The 26345-nt window shown below is 45.9% G+C and overlaps 2 protein-coding genes across 3 annotated transcripts in view; one reads left to right on the forward strand and one right to left on the reverse strand.

The window, feature by feature from the left end:
- The window catches only part of LOC311150232 (low-density lipoprotein receptor-related protein 1-like), a 142383-nt gene that overhangs the window by 89849 nt on the left and 26189 nt on the right, over positions 1 to 26345 (forward strand). The window contains exons 20-48 of one of the 2 annotated variants that reach the window (XM_084187605.1): positions 249 to 329; positions 1062 to 1229; positions 2727 to 2909; positions 3641 to 3838; positions 4038 to 4283; positions 6152 to 6349; positions 10227 to 10431; positions 10671 to 10835; positions 10911 to 11155; positions 12313 to 12444; positions 12669 to 12896; positions 13674 to 13848; positions 14098 to 14192; positions 15191 to 15343; positions 15655 to 15801; positions 15971 to 16096; positions 16306 to 16437; positions 16869 to 17003; positions 17129 to 17258; positions 17530 to 17656; positions 17793 to 17944; positions 18255 to 18379; positions 19071 to 19445; positions 24110 to 24299; positions 24606 to 24810; positions 25044 to 25236; positions 25467 to 25592; positions 25875 to 26003; positions 26211 to 26330. In XM_084187605.1, the coding sequence (XP_084043731.1) occupies positions 249 to 329; positions 1062 to 1229; positions 2727 to 2909; positions 3641 to 3838; positions 4038 to 4283; positions 6152 to 6349; positions 10227 to 10431; positions 10671 to 10835; positions 10911 to 11155; positions 12313 to 12444; positions 12669 to 12896; positions 13674 to 13848; positions 14098 to 14192; positions 15191 to 15343; positions 15655 to 15801; positions 15971 to 16096; positions 16306 to 16437; positions 16869 to 17003; positions 17129 to 17258; positions 17530 to 17656; positions 17793 to 17944; positions 18255 to 18379; positions 19071 to 19445; positions 24110 to 24299; positions 24606 to 24810; positions 25044 to 25236; positions 25467 to 25592; positions 25875 to 26003; positions 26211 to 26330 (4884 nt within the window). The remainder of the gene's footprint in view (positions 1 to 248; positions 330 to 1061; positions 1230 to 2726; positions 2910 to 3640; positions 3839 to 4037; positions 4284 to 6151; positions 6350 to 10226; positions 10432 to 10670; positions 10836 to 10910; positions 11156 to 12312; positions 12445 to 12668; positions 12897 to 13673; positions 13849 to 14097; positions 14193 to 15190; positions 15344 to 15654; positions 15802 to 15970; positions 16097 to 16305; positions 16438 to 16868; positions 17004 to 17128; positions 17259 to 17529; positions 17657 to 17792; positions 17945 to 18254; positions 18380 to 19070; positions 19446 to 24109; positions 24300 to 24605; positions 24811 to 25043; positions 25237 to 25466; positions 25593 to 25874; positions 26004 to 26210; positions 26331 to 26345) is intronic. The other variant, XM_084187606.1, reaches the window with a different exon arrangement.
- On the reverse strand, positions 19635 to 22639 carry LOC311150236 (galanin receptor type 1). Its single transcript, XM_084187612.1, has 5 exons — positions 21290 to 22639; positions 21010 to 21146; positions 20454 to 20849; positions 20247 to 20328; positions 19635 to 20142 (listed from the first exon to the last, which is right to left on the reverse strand). The coding sequence occupies exons 1-5, from the start codon at positions 21507 to 21509 to the stop codon at positions 19874 to 19876; spliced, it is 1104 nt and encodes a 367-aa protein (XP_084043738.1). The 5' UTR covers positions 21510 to 22639; the 3' UTR covers positions 19635 to 19873.

Consider the following 26345-nt stretch of genomic DNA (forward strand, 5'->3'; position numbering starts at 1 on the left):
TCACCTCTGTAGCATTCTATTCTTTGTAGTTTAATGTTGGAAACTTAACTCACTATACCTGAAGCCCGGTCACCAGATGTACTTATGCTTTAGCCAAGCAAGAGTTTGGTTAGTTTGATTTATTTTTATTTTTTTTACACTCTCACTACTTAGTTTGAAGTGGGCCAAGAGAGGTCTGTTTGTTGCCCATGGTGGTGTTTCTAGGATGTCATTTTTAAAGGTTCCCTTTTACCTCTCCTTCTCCCCAGCCTACCCAACCTGCTTCCCCCTCACCCAGTTCACCTGTGCCAACGGACGCTGCATCAACGTCAACTGGCGCTGTGACAATGGTGAGCATAAATCTTCTTCAAGCATTATAAGCATTAGAATTCATAAGCATTTACAACCTGTATAATAATGTATTCATTCTTAAAAGTCTAAGCCTTTGTGGGTGGGGGTGTTCTAAGCTGACATATGGAATTGCTTTAAGATGGTCATACTATGGATCATTTAGCTAAAACTACCTGGAACCGGTTACCCTCAGACAAGTCCCGTGACACTTGTGGGGTCACATTATTTTGTAGCCCAAATGGTTCGGACGCTACAAACAGAAGTTGGCACATCAACGGTACCAACTTCAGACGAGCCATAGAGCAAAACGGAGACCATTTGTGAGAGTCTCCCCTTTCCATAGACTGGTCATAATAGTTTTTTAGGTCAAACCATTTGGACGCTACAGACGTTTTGGAGAGAAGACCGATTTTTGGGGTGTCTCATGGTCTGATGCGGAAGTGTGACATCGGCGGATGTGGAGGATTGAGACGCAGCCCATACAAAACAATGATATCTCTAGCTTAAACTGATTTTGATGGGGATTTTTTTGTTATGTAACTTGTTATGTGTTATGATATTGCTTATGTTTGTATTATGTTACGCACCGGTGCGTCAATCGACATTTATAATGGCTTATTCATGAAAGTTAGAAATAAATGTTACCTGTGTGTCTCTGTGCGTGTGTGCGTGTGTGTGTGTGCGCGCCTGCCCTTTTCCGCCTGTGTCTCTCTTTCTCGCTGTGTGTTCAGACAACGACTGTGGTGACAACAGTGATGAGGCAGGCTGCAGCCACTCCTGCTCCAGTGTTCAGTTCAAGTGTAACAGCGGCCGCTGCATCCCTGAGTACTGGACCTGTGACGGGGACAACGACTGTGGAGACTACAGCGACGAGACCCATGCCAACTGTACCAACCAGGGTGAGTTCTGGTACTGGTACTGCCACTGTGCTCTTGAGCAAGGCACTTGACCCCTAAACTGCCCCAGAGGCTACCCTGGCTTCCAACTCCTCTGGGCGAATTTGGACTAGTATTGTTATTCTACTGTACCACCCCAATGGAGGTTATAGAGCACACGGCAGGAGAGTGACATTGTGCTCATAGTGAAATTAAAGTGTTTGCATGATTCTAACAGTCTGCATTGCAGTTTGCATTGCTCTTCACGTGAAGGAGAGTATACAGTATATATATCCCAATACCCATATATGTCCTCTTTTTAGCATACTAGTATATTATCACCACATTAAATGCCTGTATCCATTTTCAGGCTGTGTATATGTTGTTGTTTGGAGTGTGTAGTATGTTTGTTAGACTGTTGACAGGTTCAGTGTTGTGCTTGCTGTGCTCTCTGTACCGTCTGCATGCCTCAGCCTGCCCCGTAGCCCCAGGACATCACTTTAAGCGAATCCTTTAACGTTGCTGCTCTCAGGGATGTGGTTTATGCTCTGCGGTTAGCTAAGCATTCACACAGATCTCAAAACAAAACATTAACAATGCCTCTCTTCAGTATGGCTTACTGAAATTGTCCGGTTGTTTAATGATGGCTGGTCCAACTTCACTTCACTTTAAGTACCGTCATGAAAAAAAATAATGATAATGACTTGGTAATGGCTGTGTGGCTTTGGCAGAGATCAGAGGAGGCCAGGCAGCTCTTCCAAAGCCCCCTCTCTTTCCTGTCTCTCTCTCGCGCGCTCTCTCTCTCTCTCTGTCGCTCTGCTTTTTCTTCAGCTCTCAGTTTGGGTTTGAGAGAGGAGTTAATTGCTTAGAAGTTGGCCTGCCCTGGAATGGCAGGGCAGAGGTGTGTGTGTGTGTGTGTGTGTGTCTGCATGTGTGTGTGCATGACTGTTTGAGTCCAGCATGCAACATTGAGCCCAGCATGGCCTTCTGGCCTAATGAGAGATCTGTGCTTTGTGTGTGTGTGTGTGTGTGTGTGTGTGTGTGTGTGTGTGTGTGTGTGTGTGCGCGCGCCAAACCCTCTGGAAGTCATTAGTTTGAGAAGAAAAGCAATACTGTTGCCGTCCCCTCTGTCTCACATATTGTATTCCACTTGGGAGAAAGTCCTGGGCCTGTTCCTTATGCCCCTATGCCAACTCTTGCCATGAAGGGATGTCATTATTCCACTTCCTTAATGATGTCCTTAACATCAGGCGATGATGTCCGTGGGAACAGAACGGCTTGTCATTGTTTGTTTATGACAGAGACCCATCTGGAGACTTAACCCATTCTGACCCTGCAGATCTACATGTCAATGGCTAACTGGACTGGATTGTGATATTTAAAGTGTTATGACGGTTTCCTGTCTCTATTATTGAATGGAGTTTCTGTAATTAAAGTGTGCTTTCTCTTAGCTTGTTGCTCACCGTACTCTATCCCCTCTGCTATTGGCTAACTCCGCTGTCTCTTCCTGTGTCTCCCTAGCAACCCGTCCTCCCGGTGGTTGCCACGTGGATGAGTTCCAGTGTCGCATGGACGGCCTGTGCATCCCCATGCGCTGGCGCTGTGACGGGGACACAGACTGCATGGACCTGAGTGATGAGAGCGACTGTGAGGGAGTGACACACATGTGTGACCCAGCCGTCAAGTTCAGCTGCAGGAACTCTGGTGAGTTTGTGGTGGCCTTTTCAGCCATCAAGTGAAATTAGCTAACCACTCTCTCTTCCTGTCTCTTCATCTCTGCTATTGGCTAACTGAGTTGTTGGCCTTTAGTGTTTTAATCAGACCAGTTAGTGAGGGTTCAGGAAGTCTGTATAGCCCTCATCAGATTAGTCAGTGAGAAGTCAGAAATCTTCTTGCCCTTAAGCCTGTAGATGCCATAATGGTAACAGCCATATATCAGAGCAAGTAGTCTTCATCTAGTCAGTCATGACAGCAGTGTCTGGGCGGGTGGACACACACATACTATCAAACATACTGTATCACTTAAGAGAGCTTGTTATCCCAAGGGGCTTGTTGTGACAGATTATGACAACAAGCTGCTCTCTGAGAATGAGGATAGCTTTTACGCATGGAATTAAGATGTCTGGATTAACATGGCCAGCAGCATTCACCAACAGACTGAATTACTCTAGTTCTTTTGATTGATTTCCTAGCAGAAGTCTGAGTTCAGCATGCCATAGCAGCCATCACAAGGGTACATCTATGTATCTCTATTAAGAGTTGATTTTGCCAGTTTTTTCGGGATGTCCCTTTTCATGTTGCCATGATGTTTCATTGTCCCTTCAGCGTGGTGTATCAGTAAGGCCCTGGTGTGTGATCTTCTGTTTGGCGGTCTCCTCAGCCTGTTGTATCAGTAAGGTGTGACTTCTGACCTTTACCCTTTGACCTGTCCCCAGCTCGTTGTATCAGTAAGGCCTGGGTGTGTGACGGGGACAGTGACTGTGAGGACAACTCAGACGAGGACAACTGTGAGACGTTGGTGTGTAAGCTGTCCCACCACGTCTGTGCCACCAACGACTCTATCTGTCTGCCCGCTGAGAAGCTGTGTGACGGTACTGATGACTGCCCCGACGGCTCTGACGAGAAACTCTGTGGTAAGAACACCCCGCGCACACACTTTCAAACACACACACACTCACTCTCCCTACCAATAACTATACCACCTTGGTCAAGGTAGGAATTCCCTCAAACCACACAACTATATGATTTACCCCCCCACCCCCTCTCTCTCCCTCTCCCTCTCCCTCTCCCTCTCCCTCTCCCTCTCTACTCTCAACTCGCCACCCTTCACAGACCTGTGCTCCATAGACAATGGCGGATGCAGCCACAACTGCTCCATCATCCCTGGGGAGGGCTTCATGTGTTCCTGCCCCCTGGGCATGGAGCTGGGCGTCGACAACAAGACCTGCCAGATCATGAACCTCTGTGCCAAGCACCTCAAGTGTAGCCAGAAGTGTGAGCAAGAGAAGAGCACTGTCAAGTGTTCCTGCTACGAGGGCTGGGAGCTGGAGCCCGATATGGAGAGCTGCAAGAGCACTGGTGAGCAGAGGAGAAAGGAGGTTAGAGGAGGGGTTAAGGTAGAAAAGAGATGTAATCTTGTTGGCCATCAGATGAAAAAAGTGGTTGTTTGTGTGAGTTATGGCGTTCTGTAAATTGCTCTTTGGGCATAGCTACAGTGGGGAAAAAAAGTATTTAGTCAGCCACCAATTGTGCAAGTTGTCCCACTTAAAAAGATGAGAGAGGCCTGTAATTTTCATCATAGGTACATGTCAACTATGACAGACAAATTGAGTGAAAAAAATCTAGAAAATCACATTGTAGGATTTTTAATGAATTTATTTGCAAATTATGGTGGAAAATAAGTATTTGGTCACCTACAAACAAGCAAGATTTCTGGCTCTCACAGACCTGTAACTTCTTCTTTAAGAGGCTCCCCTGTCCTCCACTCGTTACCTGTATTAATGGCACCTGTTTGAACTTGTTATCAGTATAAAAGACACCTGTCCACAACCTCAAACAGTCACACTCCAAACTCCACTATGGCCAAGACCAAAGAGCTGTCAAAGGACACCAGAAACAAAATTGTAGACCTGCACCAGGCTGGGAAGACTGAATCTGCAATAGGTAAGCAGCTTGGTTTGAAGAAATCAACTGTGGGAGCAATTATTAGGAAATGGAAGACATGCAAGACCACTGATAATCTCCCTCGATCTGGGGCTCCACGCAAGATCTCACCCCGTGGGGTCAAAATGATCACAAGAACGGTGAGCAAAAATCCCAGAACCACACGGGGGGACCTAGTGAATGACCTGCAGAGAGCTGGGACCAAAGTAACAAAGCCTACCATCAGTAACACACTCCGCCGCCAGGGACTCAAATCCTGCAGTGCCAGACGTGTCCCCCTGCTTAAGCCAGTACATGTCCAGGCCCGTCTGAAGTTTGCTAGAGTGCATTTGGATGATCCAGAAGAGGATTGGGAGAATGTCATATGGTCAGATGAAACCAAAATAGAACTTTTTGGTAAAAACTCAACTCGTCGTGTTTGGAGGACAAAGAATGCTGAGTTGCATCCAAAGAACACCATACCTACTGTGAAGCATGGGGGTGGAAACATCATGCTTTGGGGCTGTTTTTCTACAAAGGGACCAGGACGACTGATCCGTGTAAAGGAAAGAATGAATGGGGCCATGTATCGTGTGATTTTGAGTGAAAACCTCCTTCCATCAGCAAGGGCATTGAAGATGAAACGTGGCTGGGTCTTTCAGCATGACAATGATCCCAAACTCACCGCCCGGGCAACGAAGGAGTGGCTTCGTAAAGAAGCATTTCAAGGTCATGGAGTGGCCTAGCCAGTCTCCAGATCTCAACCCCATAGAAAATCTTTGGAGGGAGTTGAAAGTCCGTGTTGCCCAGCGACAGCCCCAAAACATCACTGCTCTAGAGGAGATCTGCATGGAGGAATGGGCCAAAATACCAGCAACAGTGTGTGAAAACCTTGTGAAGACTTACAGAAAACGTTTGACCTGTGTCATTGCCAACAAAGGGTATATAACAAAGTATTGAGAAACTTTTGTTATTGACCAAATACTTATTTTCCACCATAATTTGCAAATAAATTCATAAAAAATCCTACAATGTGATTTTCAGGATTTTTTTCCCTCATTTCGTCTGTCATAGTTGACGTGTACCTATGATGAAAATTACAGGCCTCTCTCATCTTTTTAAGTGGGAGAACTTGCACAATTGGTGGATGACTAAATACTTTTTTTCCCCACTGTACCTTAAGAACTGAGAGACCCAAATACCACGATTAGGGCAAAAAAAAAATCCCAGACCATGTGACCTAACAAGGACACTCCAGAGCCACTAAATGATCCCTTACATATCCCATATTTCTCTACCCCCAGACTCCTTCAAGCCGTTCATCATATTCTCCAACCGCCATGAGATCCGTCGTATTGACCTCCACAAGGGGGAGTTCAGCGTGCTGGTGCCTAACCTGAGGAACACCATCGCTCTGGACTTCCACCTCAGCCAGAACACCCTCTACTGGACCGACGTGGTGGAGGACAAGATCTACCGCGGGAAACTGTCCGAGAACGGAGGTGAGGGAGCGTCTCCATTTATTCAAGTTCACATTTTTATTACACTCATAGGGCTCTATTTCCAGCTGGCGTTAAGGTGGCGCTAGTGTCAAGCACACGTTAGTTTGCAATTTTTTCATGGAAAAACTGGCTCATAGGCATTTTCCAGCCCTAACGCCAGGTTCGGCAATTTACCTCTCTTATATCAGCTCGCTTACGCTCAGATAGGCGGGGTGGAATTATTTGAGGTGTGTCCTTAAAAACATGATTCAAAGTGCTAATTTCAATTAACGCAGCCTACCCAGCCTTGATGCACACTGCCCATATGCGCATGGAACAAGATAAGCCTAATGTGCTTTTGGTGCCTGTATACTTCGTATTTAGAAACATAACAAAACGAATTTTGTTTGATTTGATTAAAAACCAAGCATAGTCTCCCCTCCTCTCAATTAAGGCTTTTTCTTTTGTCTGCCCAAAGCAATCGCGAAGTAGTCAAGACTGTCGATAAAGGGTTTTGGACGTGCGTAAAACCCCCTCCTTGATGTAGGCTACGTGTCCATGCCCATCATGAAACGAGAGATGAGAACCTCGTGAATACCGGTGAACCTCGTACTTAGAAGTTATTTGTAGCCCTCCCTTAGGCCTACTGTAACGAAGGCTGGTTCAACAGCAATGCCTGTCTTTTTTATCCTGGCCATTTTATGATATCGTTACATTTGACATGTATTTATTGTTGTTGTTGAAAAAAACAAACAGATTGCTTGTTTTTCGTTTCATTTTATTACAAACTTATTAGAATGATTCACCTTCCTAGTTTTATGGTGACAACGTCTGTGGCGCGCCTGAACTTCTGGAGAAGTGTGAATACGATCTGATCTGTAAGATGGTTCCAATATGTATATAGAACATTATGTTTGGGAGCAGTATAACGGTCAGTGGACATTCTCCCTTTCTCTTTATATTGGATTTTTTTTTTTTTTTTTTTTTTTTTTACCTTTATTTAACCAGGTAAGCCAGTTGAGAACAGGTTCTCATTTACAACTGCGACCTGGCCAAGATAAAGCAAAGTAGTGCAATAAAAACAACACAGAGTTACATATGGGGTAAAAAACATAAAGTCAAAAATACAACAGAAAATATATATACAGTGTGTGCAAATGTAGCAAGTTATGGAGGGTTAGGGTTAGGATCTTTGTCCAGCTGCTGTGACAAGTTTGGATATGCGTAAAACCCTCCATAATCTGCGTTGTTTTATTTAAAACAAGTTGTTTTGTTTAGAATTTGATTCGAATTATTCGCTCTCTTTTTAGGCCTTATCAATAATGAATTGAATCTTGCTTATTGACAATGTTTGGCATGTCCATGCTCAGTCATAATGCAATTTACAGTAGGCCTAGCCCCTATATCAGTGTGAATGCAATTGAAGCCATGCAATTACTTAGAACAATGTGGACTGCAAATGGGTTTAAGTTAACCTATTTAGCAAAGATGGGATAGGTCTACATTTTGTTATTTCATTTCTGTAAGCCATTTAACAATCTATAACTGATTAACATTGGGAGGAACTGGAGTTGATTCCAAGGCAATACATAAAAGACCGTAAATACACAACCTGAAGCAACCACATATTTCGCCATGGAGCACGTTCTGATTGGCTAGTGAAGGGCCAAGCCTCGACACACCCAGAACTTGTTCATTCATCAAAACCCAGCCCTTTCACGCCAACGCCAGCAAGTGCGCCGATAATTGTGATAGTGAAAATAGCAAAAATATTTCTGACACACTCCTCAACCTATAGCGCTTAGATTCACCATTGCGTTAGGTTTGTTAAAATAGAGCCCGTGATATGACAGTCAATACAAACTGAAATCCAATATCAATGGATAAGGGGACAAAAAATATATAAATGTAATGGGATCTTAAAGAAATGCTTTGACGATGACTACCTTCACACAGAGACAAGGGTAGTGGCAGAAGATTTTTCTATTGTGTCGAGAGCTCTACTTGTCTGCTTGGTCTTGCATCAGCCAACATAGAAATAGCTTCAAATAAGAAAGCATCTGGAAATTGAGTAGAACGGACAATGTTTTTCCTCTTAGTCTGAGGACTAACAAAAGTTACAGTTTAAGTTTGCACTTTCTTAGAATGTACTTCGCCCAAACAACAGTTTTGTCTCATAGTAGCCCCGCCTGTCAAATCTAGTCAAGATGTCTGTTCATGTCCCCAGCCTAAATCTCCCAGACTGGTCACAGCTGGCCCTTGTTCTCCCCAGATCCCTACCACCCCACCCCCCAACCCCAGACCCCTACCACCCCAGACCCCTACCACCCCACCCCCCACCCCCCAACCCCAGACCCCTACCACCCCAGACCCCTACCACCCCACCCCCCAACCCCAGGTCTGTTGGCCAATCAAGGTTGTGTTCCTATTCTCCTGTTCCCAGAATCCCACCGAAGTACTCCGGGGGCACACACCCACACACACACACGCACATACACACACACACACAGAACGACGGAAGACTTTGTCTCTTCAAATTTGTCTCACCGCTCCGTTGCGTGACTGCAGCCACCCTGGGCCAGAGCAACAGGCACACATACTGTGGCCAGTGCATTACATTAGTCCCTGTTCCCAGGCCCCCTCCCACACCTCCACCCCTCTTAAAAACAACCCTCCCTCCACCATAAATCAGCTTCTGCTGATTTAAGATGTTTCAGTGTTTAGCCTAGGGCCGGGACAATACCAGGATCGTGATACTCATTAGTATCGTGGCAAGGAAACAAAACAATGAACGGATTTAACTTCTTTAGGAAAACAGTCCTAATGTTGGAAACAAACCTCATTATGTTGTCATCCAGGGTCACATTTATTTTCCAAGCTGTAGCACACAATATTTTACATACAGCAGGTTTTTAAAGGACCAAAGAGTTTGGTCTGCTTCGTGTTTTCATTTTTGCCATGGAAAAAATATGGCTAAACTGGTATCTATAAAAATATCGCGATACACAGCCCTAGTTCAGCGTCTTCTAAACTGTGGGGCAAGTATGGTCGCTGTGTACTGCCAACAACAACAACAAAAAATCTGCCTCCCTACACATGCACACAGAAAAACAGACACACACACTGCCTCCCCACCCTCCCCAGGCAAAGCCAACTGTGGTTCCAGCAGTATAACAACAATCAAGCTGTGAAGAGGCCCTATCCCTCTAATGCGCTAATCTAATGACTGTTGGAAGGCCATGTGAAGGACTCTGACGCTCCACAGAATCATCAGCTGTACACCATTACTGCTTAGCTTTTAGTGGGGTGCCAAGCTTTTCCGGGAACAGTGTGTGTGTGTGTGTGTCAATGTGTGTGTTTGTGTGTATGGTGTGTGTATGTGCGTGCGTGCGTGTGTGTGCATGCATGTGTGTGTTTTCTCTCAGAAGTTTCCCAGAAATCACCACCTTCATTCTGTGATTGTTTGCAAAGTTTTGCTAGAAATCCCACACTTTCCACAGAGAAGGAATTCTAAACAGTCCTCTCAGTTTGTCAGCAGTTTGTTACAGTGAAACGTGTGTGCTGCTGGATGGAGTTAGTCTCTAACTGCTGTCTTTTGCCATGAGCTAGACAGACATATTGTATTACTCCAGCAAATATTACCCCATTTCAAATACCTTTAATACAGCTTGGTTCACTGTGTCCCATTTCTGTCATGTCCATTATCAAGAGGAGTTTGATTTATCTAATCAGGTTATTTTCTTCCATTTCTGTCTAATAGTTTTTGTCTTTGTAGTGATGGGTGTGTCAAACAAATCTAGAATTTCCCATACAAGGCATTAACCCAGCCATCTTCTGTCTCCCATCCCTTGCCCTCTCCCCTCTCCCTCTCTCCCTCTTACCCCCGTCCTCCTCCCAGCTCTGACCACTTTCGAGGTAGTGATCCAGTATGGCCTGGCCACTCCAGAGGGTCTGGCGGTGGACTGGATAGCAGGGAACATCTACTGGGTGGAGAGTAACCTGGACCAGATAGAGGTGGCCAAGCTGGATGGAACCATGAGGACTACTCTACTGGCTGGAGAGGTGGAGCACCCCCGGGCCATCGCCCTGGACCCCAGAGACGGGTGAGAATAGAACCACCACAGAGACAGATACCATACCACAGATACTATAGAACTGGAAACAGTAGATCATATCAAGCAATGGTACTCGGATACCATATACCTTCTGTATAGAACTGTAAAATAAAAAATTAAAAATGGTCCCCCTTCACATAGTCAGACACTGTACGAATGACTACTGCTGAATATTCATTAATTTGTCTCCCTCTCTCTTTGTTCTCTTTGTCTTCCTCTGTTGTCAGTATTCTGTTCTGGACGGACTGGGATGCCAGTCTGCCCAGGATAGAGGCAGCATCTATGAGTGGTGAGGGCAGGAGGACTATCCACAGAGAGACTGGCAGTGGTGGCTGGCCCAACGGACTGACTGTAGACTACATGGAAAGACGCATTGTATGGATCGACGCCAGGTACTATTGCTCTCCTAACCACAGACACACACACACACACACACACACCCACTCACCCAAATGCTCTCTCCCCAGGTCTGATGCCATCTACTCTGCTCTGTATGATGGCTCTGGTCTGATCGAGGTGCTGAGGGGTCATGAGTACCTGTCTCATCCCTTTGCTGTCACCATGTACGGAGGAGAGGTCTACTGGACTGACTGGAGGACCAACACTCTGGCCAAGGCCAACAAGTGGACCGGCAACAACGTAACTGTGGTCCAACGCACCAACACACAACCTTTTGACCTGCAGGTGTACCATCCCTCCAGACAGCCCCAAGGTAGGTGACACACACATAAATGCATATACGCATGCACGCGGACACACACAAGCCACCCCACACTTCCCAGCTGCCTCTCACTGCTAACTTGACTGTGACACGCGCTTTGGTGCAGTGTCAAACGAAAGGGCAGGACTGCAGAGTGGTAGTGGTACACTACTGTGTGATGTGTTGTGTTGTGTTGCCTCCATGTTCTACGAGAAGTAGCATGGTTTCTAACACCTTGTAGATCACACACACACACACTGTGGATCATAACGGCCAACCCACTGCAGTATTTGGCCTTTCAGACTGGTCTTACAGGGCTTAGATGACTTGTTGAACGTATCACGTGGCGTGACAGACAGACTATACGGTGTGACATACACCACGTACAGTTTAAAGTACATCTGGTGGTCAAGGCCTGTCTAACTGGGCTTCCATAGGTTGTGTTGATCTTGAAGACACACATTTTGTGATTTGATTTGTGTACCTAACTCATTCTATGTTGTTGTGACATGCTCTATATAGGATAGTAGCCTGTGGCCTAGATGTCCTGTCATATGGTGTCATATACTATAAGATGTGATGTGTACTCCACATATATAGTGATCAGTGGCCTACTATGCTGTAGGAGTCCCCAGGCTTTTAATCAGCCAGTCAGGGGTTAATAGACTGTGCCCTGAGCTGATCACACAGTGGTTAACAGATGGAGAGAACTGGGCCCGTAGCCACAAAGCAATTCAGAGTAGGAGTGTTGATCTAGGATCAGTTTGCCCTTTAGATCATAGTGAATAATCAGCACTCCTACTCTGAGGTGCTTTGTGGATACGGGCCCTGATCTGAGGCTAAGAAAGACAGAGCTGAGGTCTCACTGGCCAGTTGATTGACAGCTTCCCCCAGTCCCTCTGACACCGATGGGGAAACAAACCATGTCTGACAATGTCTGACTCCATCCGTATCCGTCCCTCGCTCTGTCCTCTGCTCCCTCGAATACTCAATCCCTAACTGCCGACCGCTCCAGTGCTTAGTGATTTAATAAAATAATACCGATTTATATTTATTTCTCATTAAATTTGTCTTGGTCGAAATTGAATAGAATAGAATCAATGGATCATCGTCACAGTGGACCAGATCTCTTTATTCAAACATGTCTTCTTCCCCTGTCTCTCCCTCAGCTCCTAACCCTTGTGCCACCTCTGATGAGCAGAGCCAGTGTTCTCACCTGTGTCTGATCAGCTACAACCAGACCTTCTCCTGTGCCTGCCCTCACCTCATGAAGCTCCAGGCTGACAAACGCACCTGTAAAGGTAGGAAGCAACACACACACATACTCAGAGGACTGAATGGTGACAAATGGGTCTAAGTGTGTTACATCTGCTGTAATTAAGACACCCAATCAGATGATTGTCTTACTAATGAGAATAGCTCTGTTTTAGTTCAGCCGCTCTTGGATATGTTCAAATACTGTCTTTGTAGTGTCTGGATATGAACCCTTCCCCTGTACACCCTGTCTCTTTCATTCTCTCTCCAGAGTCCCGTCAGTTCCTGCTTTATGCCCGTCAGATAGAGATCAGGGGAGTGGACATAGACAACCCCTACTATAACTACATCATCTCCTTCACGGTGCCAGACATAGACAACGTGACTGTGGTGGACTATGATGCTCTGGAGCACCGTATCTACTGGTCAGATGTCCGCACTCAGACTATCAAGAGAGCCTTCATCAACGGGACTGGAGTGGAGACCGTGGTGTCTGCTGGTAGGATGACCACTCTTTCAAATACCTTTTTGGAGTGCCGGATGTGCGATGTTTGCACCTTTTGAGACTGTTAGTTCCAATGGGCAAGCTCAATCAAGCGCAGCTAAAGTCTTCGAAAGAGAGCAAATACTGCTTTGGAATCCACTAGGCTAATTTGTGACCAGAAAATGTGATTATTGAATGTATAGGTAACTGCCAAAATAAAGGAAACACCAACGTAAAGTATCTTAATATGGTGTTGGGCCACCATGATCCAGAACAGCTTCAGTGCGCCTTATCATAAATTCTACAAATGTCTGGAACTCTATTGGAGGGATGCGACACCATTCTTACACAAGACATTTCATAATTTGGTGTTTTGTTGGTGGTGGAAAACGCCGTCTCAGGCGCCGCTCCAGAATCTCCCATAAGTGTTCAATTGGGTTGAGATCTGGTGACTGAGACACACACACACACACACACACACACACACACACACACACACACACACACACACACACTTTAAACCCCCATGCTCCTTTCAGACCCCTCTTTCAAAGTCAATGAAATGGTAACCATGGTAGCCAAATTAATGGGCAACTGGGCATTTTTATTCATGACCCTAAGCATGATGGGATGTTAATTGCTTAATTAACTCAGGAACCACACCTGCGTGGAAGCACCTGCTTTCAATATACTTTGTATCCCTCATTTCCTCAAGTGTTTCCTTTATTTTGGCAGTTACCTGTAGTTAGTGGTTTAGTAAAATATGCCTGTATGTGTGCTTGTTTTTTTCAGACCTGCCCAACGCCCATGGTCTGGCTGTAGACTGGGTGTCTAGGAACCTGTTCTGGACCAGCTATGATGCCAATAAGAAGCAGATCAACGTGGCCAGACTGGACGGATCCTTTAAGAACGCTATTATCCAGGGCCTGGATAAACCCCACTGTCTGGTCCTGCACCCTATACTGGGGTGAGTTGGATAAGCATACACACAGGCCCGCACACACACACACACACACACACACACACACACACACACACACACACACACACATACACACACACACACACACACACACATACTGGAGGAGTAGGAATGGAGTTTTAAATAACACGACGACAGCAAAAGAACGTTGATGTTGTCACAGTGATTTCAGTGGAGTGACAGTCAAACCAAGTTTAACGTAGAATAACACGTCATGCGTTTGTCCTTCTCTAGAAAGCTGTACTGGACTGATGGGGACAACATCAGTATGGCCAACATGGATGGCAGCAACCGTACCATGCTCTTCGCCAATCAAAAGGGCCCTGTGGGTGAGTGGGTGTACACTAACACTGTAGTGTACAACAATGCTTAGCCAGTGGAAGAAAGTGAGAACCAGAGTGAAATAACATTTGAGATGGTGAAAGACACACACACACTTTAAACCCCCATGCTCCTTTCAGACCCCTCTTTCAAAGTAAATGAAATGGTAACCATGGTAGCCAAATTAATGGGCAAATGGGCATTTTTATTCATGACCCTAAGCATGATGGGATGTTTATTGCTTAATTAACTCAGGAACCACACCTGCGTGGAAGCACCTGCTTTCAATATACTTTGTACCATCTCAGATTGTTCTGAAATTGGTTCTGTAGACAGTAACATATACTATTAGCATTCCTGAAACTTGAATTAGTTGAAATATAATTCCATCTCACTACTTTATCCATTTTGCTGGTCTCTTGTGTTTATTAAATAGACCACAACATTTCCATCGCAATTTTGGGTAGAAAACCAATAGATTTTGCTCATAATTAAAATAAATTGTGTGGTCACCCTCACAATTCAAGTCCTCCATGAAAGCAATTCAGTTTGTCCTTCTCTTACGCTTAATCTGTGTCCAAGAAACGACCCTGTTGTGTACCCTTCAGAAAAGGTCTGGATTAGTTACTGTTAGACCTTTCCTGATGAACAAACACACCATTAGGCTTCATCAGTTTTAATGGTTTCAATATTATGGTCTTCAATGGTAAAAGTACTTGTTTCTAACTACAGAAAAGATTTCGGAACAATCGGAGATGGTGGGTGTCATGGCATGCAGAAATGACATGGAATGACTCTTGTGTTGTGCTTATATGTCCCCTTTCTGTCCCTGCCAGGCCTTTCTATAGACTAGGGCACAGAGGGAGAGAGTCTCCATGTGGTGTTGTCTGTCCCATCTGTCCCCTTCAGACCTGTCTAAAGACTATGACTTAGACTGTGTGAGAGTGAACGAGAGAGTCTGACTGTGATCGTGTTGTGCTAACTATATCTTTTCTGTCCCCTCCAGGCCTGTCTATAGACTACGACAGTGAGCAGCTGTACTGGGTCAGCTCAGGGAACGGCACCATCAGCCGCTGTCAGATGGACGGCTCAGGCCTGGAGGTCCTGGACGGGGTCAAACCAGGCAAACTGACCAAGGCATCCGCTCTGGCCATCATGGGTAAGGCAGAAACAAGCTAACCTTGGCTGAAATGATGTCATTATAATCAGCTTTGCCCTGTGGGTTGGATACTGTGTTAGTGTTATCTGTGAAACCATCGTTTTTTTGTGTAATTCGATTTTTGTCTATTGTGTCTTTGAGAGAGTTGAGTCACCTTTCCTGTCTAAACTTAACCAATCACATTTGTTTCTGCCCTCGAGGCAGATCTGCCCTTAGAAAAATATGGAATAAGGAAAACTCTGCCACATGGTGTGAAACACCATTTAAACCATTGTGTGCTGTGATACTGAATATCTATGCTGTGTGTCTAGGTGACAAGCTGTGGTGGGCAGACCAGGGGACAGACCAGATAGGGACGTGCGATAAAAGTGATGGAGGGAACTGGAAGGTGCTACGTAACAACACCTCTCCGATGATGCACATGAGAATCTACAACGAGAGCCTGCAGACAGGTACAGGTAGGATGTCACACTGAGGATGTCACACTTATGATGTCACACTTTCCAACCTCCCAGGTAAAACTCAGATGAGTGAATGAACGAGAGAATGAATGAATGAATGAGAAACAAGATGGTGTTTTTGAGTGAGTTTTTTGTATATTACTGTATTTTCCCTCTGTTGTCCCAGGCATCAACCTGTGCAGTAACAACAACGGAGACTGTTCCCAGCTGTGCCTGCCCACATCCACTACCACCAGAGCCTGTATGTGTACTGCTGGCTACAGCCTCAAGAGTGGACAGCAGTCCTGCGAGGGTAAGAGACCATCACACACACATTTTAAACACTTCATTAAAATCCACAAATCACAGTACAGGGATGTAAACATTTAAAAGGTCACAAGTGCATGGACACTCTTGGATATAGAAGCACCGTATCCTCTATATAGCCATGCTGTATAGAATATACAGAGACTATACTGTATATGGTAAGAGTGTTAATAGCTTTCTGTACTCTCTCTCCAGGTATGGGCTCCTTCCTGCTCTACTCAGTACATGAGGGCATTAGAGGAATCCCCCTGGATCCGTCTGATCAATCTGATGCCCTGGTGCCCGTGTCTGGCACCTCGCTAGCAGTGGGCATCGACTTCCACGCTGGTGAGTATACTGCAGTGGACCTACCAACAACAATACAAGAGTTTGGTTTGAGGATCAAGTCATCTGAGTGTTAATGTGTAATCACACCAACCATACTGTAAAGAGGTGTACCTAAACTTTGACTACGCTGTACCTGCCTACAGTATTTCAAGTAATTACTATGTAACTTTATTATGTTTAAGCAACCTTTACATTTTTTACATTTTAGTAATTTAGCAGACGCTGTTATCCAGAGCGACTTACAGGAGCAATTAGGGTTAAGTGCCTTGCTCAAGGGCACATCGGCAGATGTGTCACCTAGTTGGCTCCGGGATTCGAACCAGCGACATTTCGGTTACTGGCCAAATGCTACCTATTTTAGTAGGACTTTATTTTGTGATGGTAATGATTATTGTATCCGGTTACTAACAGTCATCTCCTCTGTCCTGTAGACAATGACACTATCTACTGGGTGGACATGGGACTGAGCACCATCAGCAGAGCTAAGAGAGACCAGACGTGGAGAGAAGATGTGGTGACCAACGGCATCGGCAGGGTGGAGGGCATCACTGTGGACTGGATAGCAGGTCAGAGAACAACCACAACCACACACACACATGCATGCACGTACACACACCCACACACACACACACATGGATACACTCACAAGCACGCACACACACACTGACTCCTCCCATCCCTCCCCTGTCAGGTAACATCTACTGGACAGACCAGGGCTTTGACGTCATCGAGGTGGCCAGACTCAATGGATCCTTCCGCTATGTGGTCATCTCCCAGGGCCTGGACAAGCCCCGCGCCATCACTGTGCACCCAGAGAAAGGGTGAGTGGTTGGGGCTGTGACTGGGGATTGGGTGTCTGTGGGTACTGTAGTGCTCTGTGTGTCATAACACGGTTACCTATTGGCTATTATTAGTCCAGCAACCAGCAATGTTTACACTTTGATTAATAATTACAAGCAATAGCTGGTCATATGATGGTACACTGTAAATACGCTTTCATTGTGGTATTTAATCCATAGAGCAATCTAGAGAGCAAAAATGTTCTTGCCTTCAAACTCATATGAGTATGTGTGTGTCTGTGTGTCCCTGCAGGTATCTGTTCTGGACAGAGTGGGGTCAGGTCCCCCGTATAGAGAGGGCCCGTCTGGACGGTTCTCAGAGATTAGTCCTGGTGAACTCCAGCATCATGTGGCCCAACGGAATCTCTATCGACTACAGGGTGCAGTACACACACACACACGTATCCATCTTTCGGATTCACACACATCCAGCATTTTTCTCCTCTCTCCGCTTTACAACCTTGTTGTTGAGGAAAAAAACGGTTTGAATATTTGTCTGATTGTTTGTGTGTGTAGGAGGGCCTGTTGTACTGGTGTGATGCGCGGACAGATCGCATAGAGCGTATCAACCTGGAGACAGGAGAGAACAGAGAGGTGGTGCTGGTTAACAACAACATGGACATGTTCGCTGTGTCCGTCTTCGAGGGCTACATCTACTGGAGTGATAGGTGAGATCCCTGCTGTCGTATCCCTGTCACCTCCTCTGTCTTTGTTTGACCCTTAATATTCCCTGCTACCCTGCTATAGTATGCTTGATTTACTTGACTAAAGAGCTTGGCTCCTTTAAGGAGCATAGGCCATAGACAAACAGAAAGGACTACAGGATGCAGTATGCAACTCCTAACATCTTATGCCGTCCTGCTATTTACTAACCTGAGATTCCCATTGCGTGATTGTCATTTAATACAATTTGTGCTGTTTTACCTCAAAGCCTGTTTGAAAGTGACTGATAGTGTTTTGTGTGTCGTGTTGGACCAGGACTCATGCCAACGGTTCTATCAAGAGAGGCAACAAAGACAATGCTACAGAATATGTGTATCTGAGGACAGGCATCGGTGTACAGCTGAAGGACATAAAGGTCTTCAACAGGGACAGGCAACAAGGTAAGAACATTTAACCCCTAACAGAAACACACAGAAAACATGTGTGCGGCAGGGTTGGGATCCATTTCATTTTAAATTGGTCCACGCAGGAGTTTAATTGGTATTTCAAATGAAAAGTAAAAAAAGGGGCTGAAATCCTGTATTGACTGAAATGGAATGGAATTCTCTCTTACCCTGGTGTGCTGTGTTAAGTTGTATGAGACTGATGTGTGTATGAGACTGATGTGTCTATGAGACTGATGTGTCTATGAGACTGATGTGTGTATGAGACTGATGTGTCTATGAGACTGATGTGTCTATGAGACTGATGTGTGTATGAGACTGATGTGTGTATGAGACTGATGTGTGTATGAGACTGATGTGTGTATGAGACTGATGTGTCTATGAGACTGTGTGTGACCAGTGTGTGTGTCTATGAGACTGTGTGTGACCAGTGTGTCTATGAGACTGATGTGTGTATGAGACTGATGTGTCTATGAGACTGATGTGTCTATGAGACTGATATGTCTGTGTGTGACCAGTGTGTGTGACCAGTGTGTGTGTGTCTATGAGACTGTGTGTGACCAGTGTGTGTCTATGAGACTGTGTGTGACCAGTGTGTCTATGAGACTGTGTGTGACCAGTGTGTGTGACCAGTGTGTGTGACCAGTGTGTGTGACCAGTGTGTGTGACCAGTGTGTCTCTCCCTCAGGCACCAACATCTGTAAAGACAACAACGGCGGCTGTGAACAGCTCTGCCTTTACCGCGGCAACGGGGAGCGAACCTGCGCCTGCGCACACGGCATGCTGGCCGAGGACAGCCGCAGTTGCCGCGACTACGACAGCTACCTGCTCTACTCGGAGCGGACCATTCTGAAGAGCATCCACCTATCAGATGAGACCAACCTGAACGCCCCCATCAAGCCCTTCGAGGACCCAGAACACATGAAAAATGTAATAGCTCTGACCTTCGACTACCGCGGAGGAGGGGGGAGGGGAGCCAACCGGATCTTCTTCAGTGATATACACTTTGGAAACATCCAGCAGATCAATGATGATGGATCGGACCTCAAGATGGTGGTGGAGAGTGAGTATCTAACATTTACCATGTTATGTTATATTGTCGACGAGACAAAACATTCTTGCTGATCCTCTCAACTATTGAGCAGGGCATCACATATAATTGACAATTTTAGCCCAGTTTTCACACACTCGTACACACACAGTTTTAATCAGTTTGTGCTATGACAAACAGGAAAAAGGAAATGGCCTCAGCTGAGCTAATTGTGTTTATTGAAATGAAATGATGTTGAGGTTGTAAGACAGATCTTATTCAAATCAAACATGTTTCCCTAGTGTCCATAGAAGGTCCACAATGGTCCATAGAGTGGACTATTGAGTGCCTATAGTGGTCCTTAAAGTTTCCATAGAAAGTTCATAGAATGTCCATAGAGCGTCATTAAAGAGTATCCATTAAGTATCCACAGAATGTCCATAGAGTTTTCATAGTAACCCTTAGAATCCGGGTAGGGGTAGTGGTGGCGTATCCAGCTCCACAGGGTTGAAGGGCTGCACCATGTCCCTGCCCCCCACCACCCCCTTACACCCTACTATACACCGCCTGCACCCCTCCCATCTCTCCCGGCCCAAGTCCATCAGATCCCTCCTGAACTTATTGGACATGAACATGTAGAGGACGGGGTTAACCACCGCTGCAGAAGACGCCAGTAGGCGGACAAAGATGGCTATACAGCGGTAGCTGGAGATACTGGAGGTCTTGCCCCCTGTGAGGGAGAGAGGGAGCAATAGAAGTTTAATCCAGTTCACAATATTACAACAATTGAAAAGACAACATTCAGATTAAAAAATAAAAAAATTATGTAGGCACCTAAGAGGGAGAACATGAGGCCATAGGAGGGCAACCAGCAGAGGGTGAAGACCAGCACCAGCAGCGCTGACGTGTGGGTCACCTGTGGGTCACAGAAGTAAACTGAACACTAGAATGCATAGAGTTAAAACTAGATGCAACACTAGAATGGCTCATGGATATCTCGGCAACATGACTACAGGATGGCGGCCATCTTAGTCAGGTTACCTGGCTCTGGTAGCGCTCCAGCTGGGGGGCATGTCCCAACAGTCTCTTCTGGCGCAGGAAGCAGTAGATCTTGGCGTACATCATCACAATAACCCCCAATGGTATCGCAAAGGCAAACAGGAACAACGCCGTGCTATACACCAGCTGACTGAGGCCGCCCAGGAAGGCGAAGCAGTGGAACACGCTGGACACCGCCACCATGCGGAAAGCAAACTGCGGAGCTGCCAGGGCTGTGGCGGGAACCCAGAGGAGCGCCACGGTCAGTTTGAGGCGGCTGTGCATGCGGGAGCGGTAGGACCAGGTGGGGTGGACCACAGTCAGGTAGCGGGTCACTGCGAGCGCAGCCAGCGTGAAGACTGAGGCGGAAGAACAGGCCACGCCCAGGAAGCTGACGGCCTAATAATAATCAATCATCATAATAGAGTTATAAAGCGCATTTCTCATACCCAAGGCACTATACAACACGATAATAAAAATTCTGTTGAAGATCTAAATCTGGAAGGACATTAAAAAATGAACCCTAGTCAAAGAATGAGAAGATCAAGAGATGAAGGACCTTGCAGAGGAAGCTGCCGAAGGGCCAGGAGCCCAGGGCGATGGCGGTGGTGTGGAAGGGCAGGCAGAGCAACAGCAGCAGGTCAGCAGCACTCAGAGCCAGCAGCAGGGTGTCGGTTCCATGAGGAGGCATCCCACCTACACACACAGTGGAAAAAATATTTTCTTTCACGCGTTCATGTGTCGTCCTCCGGGCTTCTTTCTTTGTACTTTTTAACGAGTTTCTAACTGTACAAAATGTTTACCCCAAAAGTCAATCAATCAGTCAATCAATCAATCACCTCGCCTCCTGCGGCCAGCCAGGATGGAGATGACCAGGCAGTGGCCCGCCAGGCCTGTCACAAGGATGAGGCCGTCCAGCATGGGCACCAATAACTTATTCACCTCGGTCCCGTCTGTCCCATTCCCCTGGCCCCCACCACTACTACTGTTACACAAAGCTCCCCCATCACTATTGTTCATCAGCAGCATTTCACCACAGTTCTTTGCTGCAAAGCACATTTGAATTCTATTCTATTCTGTCCTCCATAGACACACACGGCGGAGCTGATTTTTCGGACTACTAATTATCACAAATCTTGATAGTAATTATAATGACTGTCTGATAATAGGTGACATAACAGTAACTGTCTCTGACACACTGACACTCCTCCCAACGCCCCCGGACTGTACCCTCTCCTAATGTAAAACCTTATCACTCATAACCACATTGGCACTTCAATAGGACGACTGACAGGTTCACTGACACTTTCACAATGACATGCAGCAGCTAACTGAGCAGTTAAGATCCTTAATGTTTAGAAGCTTGAACAATGCATCTGTGTCTGGGCGGTTCTTCCTTGTCTAGAATGCAGTTAAGATTCTTTATGTTTCCACAGCTTAGACGTTGACAATCTTTATCCGGGCGGTTGCTACTTGACAAGAATGCAGCATCAATTTAGTTTGTTTAGTTTCTACAGTCTCTGGCCAGAACACCCAACAAGACTAGAATCTCATAGAATCAGGGGCGTAGTCCACTCCAGAGTTCCAAAACAAGTTTTAATGATCCAAGTTTACACACAAATACTTATTCTTAGAGACTATGACATTGAGAGAGGAGTCCATCCCTGACGTTGGCTGCAACAGTGTTCCATATCAGTATCCCCCCCCCCCCCCCCCCCAAAAAAAAATGTTTTATATCAACAAAGAAAATATCAATCCAGTTCTGGCCCTGAGCCTGTATTGAAAAATGTAAATCCAGTCTCTTCCTTAATGTTGTATTGATTTGTTGAAACCAAGCAACACTATAATACAAAGGAATGGCTGTCGCTGGCTGCCATCTCAGTTGCCATTAAATGCAGTCAATTCTACATGATGTTAAGTGCCTCACAGCGGTGTCTGTAGTGTTGTCGTCCATTATGAGGCTAATTCAGGTATCCTGCCTGCCTGGCCACAGATTCAGATTCCTCAGGCAGCTAGAGAAGAGGCTGAACAACCAAGAACGAGAGAGAAGGAACAAAACAAAAAAAGAGTACAGAAGAAAGACAGGGAAAGAGGGCTTTGTTTGTCTTGAGAACGATACTCCCTGTTCGTCTGTCGGATAGGTAATGTTGTCAGCATTGGAACAGCGCGGTTTTAGTTTACTACTGTTTGAACAGGGGCTGAGATAGGAGAGGGGAGGAGGAGGAGAGTCACAGAGGTGTTTCTGGGAAATTACAGTTCAGAACACACTAACCCTGGCAGGAACATAACCTTTAAATAGCTTTACTGATTAACCAGTTGTTTGCTAGATTCCTCACCAACATCTCTTTTTTGTCTGGAATTTCAAGGATGTAGAATATCGACTGTGGCTTGGACGCCACCTTAGTAGAGTTCTGGTTGGTTAGCTTTAAATGCTGGCCTGTTCTTATGGTGGACCCTCTCTGCTACAGTATGACTGCTTGTCTTTAGGTGCACTAAGGTTGATTTACAGCCCTCCTCCATCCACATTAAACACCAGGGAGAAAAATAAGTAATTATTGACTTTTGACCATGAGCAAACAGTTACATGGAGTGTCCAGACTTTTATTATTGAGCAATTGCTGTCATAAAAATGGACAGTGGTGTGACGCCAGCAGATGATGAAAAGCCCATAAGGGATGAACCTTGAAAGAGTCTATAGGGGATTATGTTTGGGTGACCTCTCTACTCTGCTAGGTGTCACACAGCTACTTGAGTCGGAAACGGGTTCTGAAATGAAAACTGTAGAGGGAGAAGCTACATTGTGTGTGTGTGTGTGTGTGTGTGTGTGTGTGCGTGTGTGTGTGCGTGTGTGTGTGCGTGCGTGGGCACTACATGCGGCTGAGTCCTTCACCCCAGCTCATTTCCGTAAAGTGACAGAATTTGCTCTAGTGGTGTCATTTTTTCTTTTCTTCCTGGAATAACAAGTCACCATGAATAACAGGGTCCGCTGGGAGAGGAGCGGTGTGCGTGTGTGTGCAGGCAGTCAGCCATGAAATGACAGGATGATACTGAACAGCAGGCATGGCAAGGTCCTTCACTCATAGCACTGTACCATTTATCCTTTCTTTCTTTCTCCTCTCTCTCTCGATCTCTCGCTTTCTTTCTCTATCTCCCCTCTCTCTCTTTCTCCTCACAGCGTTTTACCATTCAACAGCTGATTTGGATGGACATGCCCGTATAAGAACCTTTCCTATTGCCATTTACATTTCTGGAACGTTTACCATGCTTGCAACTTATTCCATCTTTTAATGATGATTCATTGAAGTTGAATTCACCCCTTAAGGACCTTTGTAAAGAGGTTTGCTCCCTTTGCCAGCACTACGTACACAGAGGCGTTCCCTTCTTTTTTTCTGATGTAGTTGTTTGGATTTGTAGTTGCTTCCTTCTAAGCAGGCTATGCTCTTTCATTGGCTCTCTTTGTCTGTTTGCTAGTGACCCACCAAGGTCTGTGACCGTAGTATTGACCGTGTTGTGACCACTACACTAAAGGATGACAGGGCAGTGAAACCTTAATCATGTCTTGTCCTGTTTTCTCCTGCACTGTCCCAGTCCCTCAATATGGCCTACACCTTTACTGACTGTCTTTCCCCCTCTGTACTCTCTCTCTCTCTCTACCCCAGATGTAGGCTCAGTGGAGGGTTTGGCGTACCACCGTGGCTGGGACACCCTCTATTGGACTAGCTACACCACCTCCACCATCACCCGACACACGGTCGACCAGAGCCGACCGCAGGCCTACGACCACAACACCGTGGTCACCATGTCTGGAGACGACCACCCCAGGGCCTTTGTACTGGACGAGTGTCAAGAGTGAGTGGCAGCGATGTTCTTTGTATTTTTTGAATGTAGAATAGAAGGAGTGTGAATTACGTTTCAAAGCCCCTGACAATTTGGTCTAGATTCCATATGCTTTTTGATGACTACTAGATTTGATTTGATGGCTGAAATGTCAACCGTAGCTGTTGGGTAACTTTATTAGTCCATTACTGGAGTAATTTATTCATTGACTCTATTATTTTGTCTTTCTGCCATACTGTCTGTTTATTTGACGTATCTGACCATTTTCCAAAACTATTTTAAACTCTCCCTTTACTTCCTGTTGTCCTTCTCTACTAGTCTGATGTTCTGGACCAACTGGAACGAGCAGTCTCCCAGTATCATGCGTGCCAGTCTGTCTGGTGCCAACGTTCTGGTGATCATCGGTAATGACATCCGCACCCCCAACGGCCTGGCCATAGACCACCGCGCCGAGAAACTCTACTTCTCAGACGCCACACTGGACAAGATAGAGCGCTGCGAGTACGACGGCAGCAACCGCTATGTGAGTCACCTCTGTTACCTATGTCAACGCCGTTATCTGTGACTTCTTGGGACAGAGTTGACGCCAGCCACAATAGACTCCAAGGGTCTGCAGATGGGTTTTCTCTTATCTAACCATTTTATTTGTTTTGAATCGAAATAAGATCTGTTATTTTCTATGGTGAGAGTGTTGTGCCTTTTTGTTTGTCTTCAAACAACCACTTTTCTTACTAACCATGTGACTTCCCCCTATAGGTGGTTGTGAAGAATGAGCCGGTGCATCCGTTTGGCCTGGCAGTGTATGGAAACTACATCTTCTGGACTGACTGGGTCCGCAGGGCCGTGCTCAGAGCTGACAAGTTTGTGGGTGGAGACATGAGGTTGCTGAGAAATGACATCCCCCAGCAGCCAATGGGAATCATCGCTGTGGCCAACGACACCAACAGCTGTGAGTGATGGAACTCTTTGGAAGGTCAAAAGGGGGCGGGTCATTTATGCTGATGAACTGCCAATTGAGTCCAATGTAGTCTAGATGGTTTCAAATTGGCACACTTAATCATGTCTATGCAAATAGACTTACACAGATATTACACAGGGTTACTGTAAAGCTCTTTGTGACAACTGTTTTTGTGAAAAAGGCTATATAAGTACATTTGATTGATTGATTGATTCTACCAGGTGAGTTCTCTCCCTGTCTGACCAACAACGGGGGCTGTCAGGACCTGTGTCTGCTCACCTCAGATGCGAGGGTCAACTGTAGTTGCCGTGGAGACCGCAGACTCCTGGAGGACAACTCCTGTTCAGGTGAGAAGGGGCGGGGCCTGGGGACAGTTGGAGCAGTGGTGGTTGGCTGAACTATGCTTGGGTGATGAGTAACTTTGCCTGTAATCTTCCAAAGCCAGTCTCTGGGGAGAAGTGTAGAAATCAGACCTGAAAACTGGTGTTAACCCACTGAGCGAAATGCTAATTTTGATGACGATGATCAGTCCAAGGGCGAGTCAATCAATAGGTTCTCGTTAGTGTCACAGTCTGGTTAGGATACATGGTGCTGACTGTCTCTATCTCTTCCTGTTCCTACTACTGTAGCTCTGAACACGTCGTGTGGCAGTGTGGATGACTTTGAGTGTGGCAACGGGGACTGCATCAACTACAGCCTGACCTGTGATGGCATGGCCCACTGCAAGGACAAGTCAGACGAGAAACAGTCCTACTGCGGTGAGTCTGTGTGTGTGTGTGTGTGTGCATGCGTGAGTACTTGAAATCTGTGCTTCTTGAAATACATGCAGTGTTGCTGTTCACCATCTTTGCACTACAAATGAAAGAATTTGGTAGAGAATAGTATAATAATTGTTTAGTGATATTGTATTAGTCATAGTAAGACAACTAGACGACAATGTCTAATGATGGACTTCCTCTCTGCAGCGAACCGGCTGTGTAAGAAAGGCTACAGGCGCTGTATCAATGGACGCTGCATCGGTCACATGTTCTGGTGTGACGGGACTGACGACTGTGGAGATCACTCAGACGAGCTGCCCTGCAACAGTAAGTAGTGTGTGT

Source organism: Coregonus lavaretus, assembly GCF_964263955.1.
Source record: "Coregonus lavaretus genome assembly, chromosome: 22".
NCBI lineage: Eukaryota > Metazoa > Chordata > Actinopteri > Salmoniformes > Salmonidae > Coregonus > Coregonus lavaretus.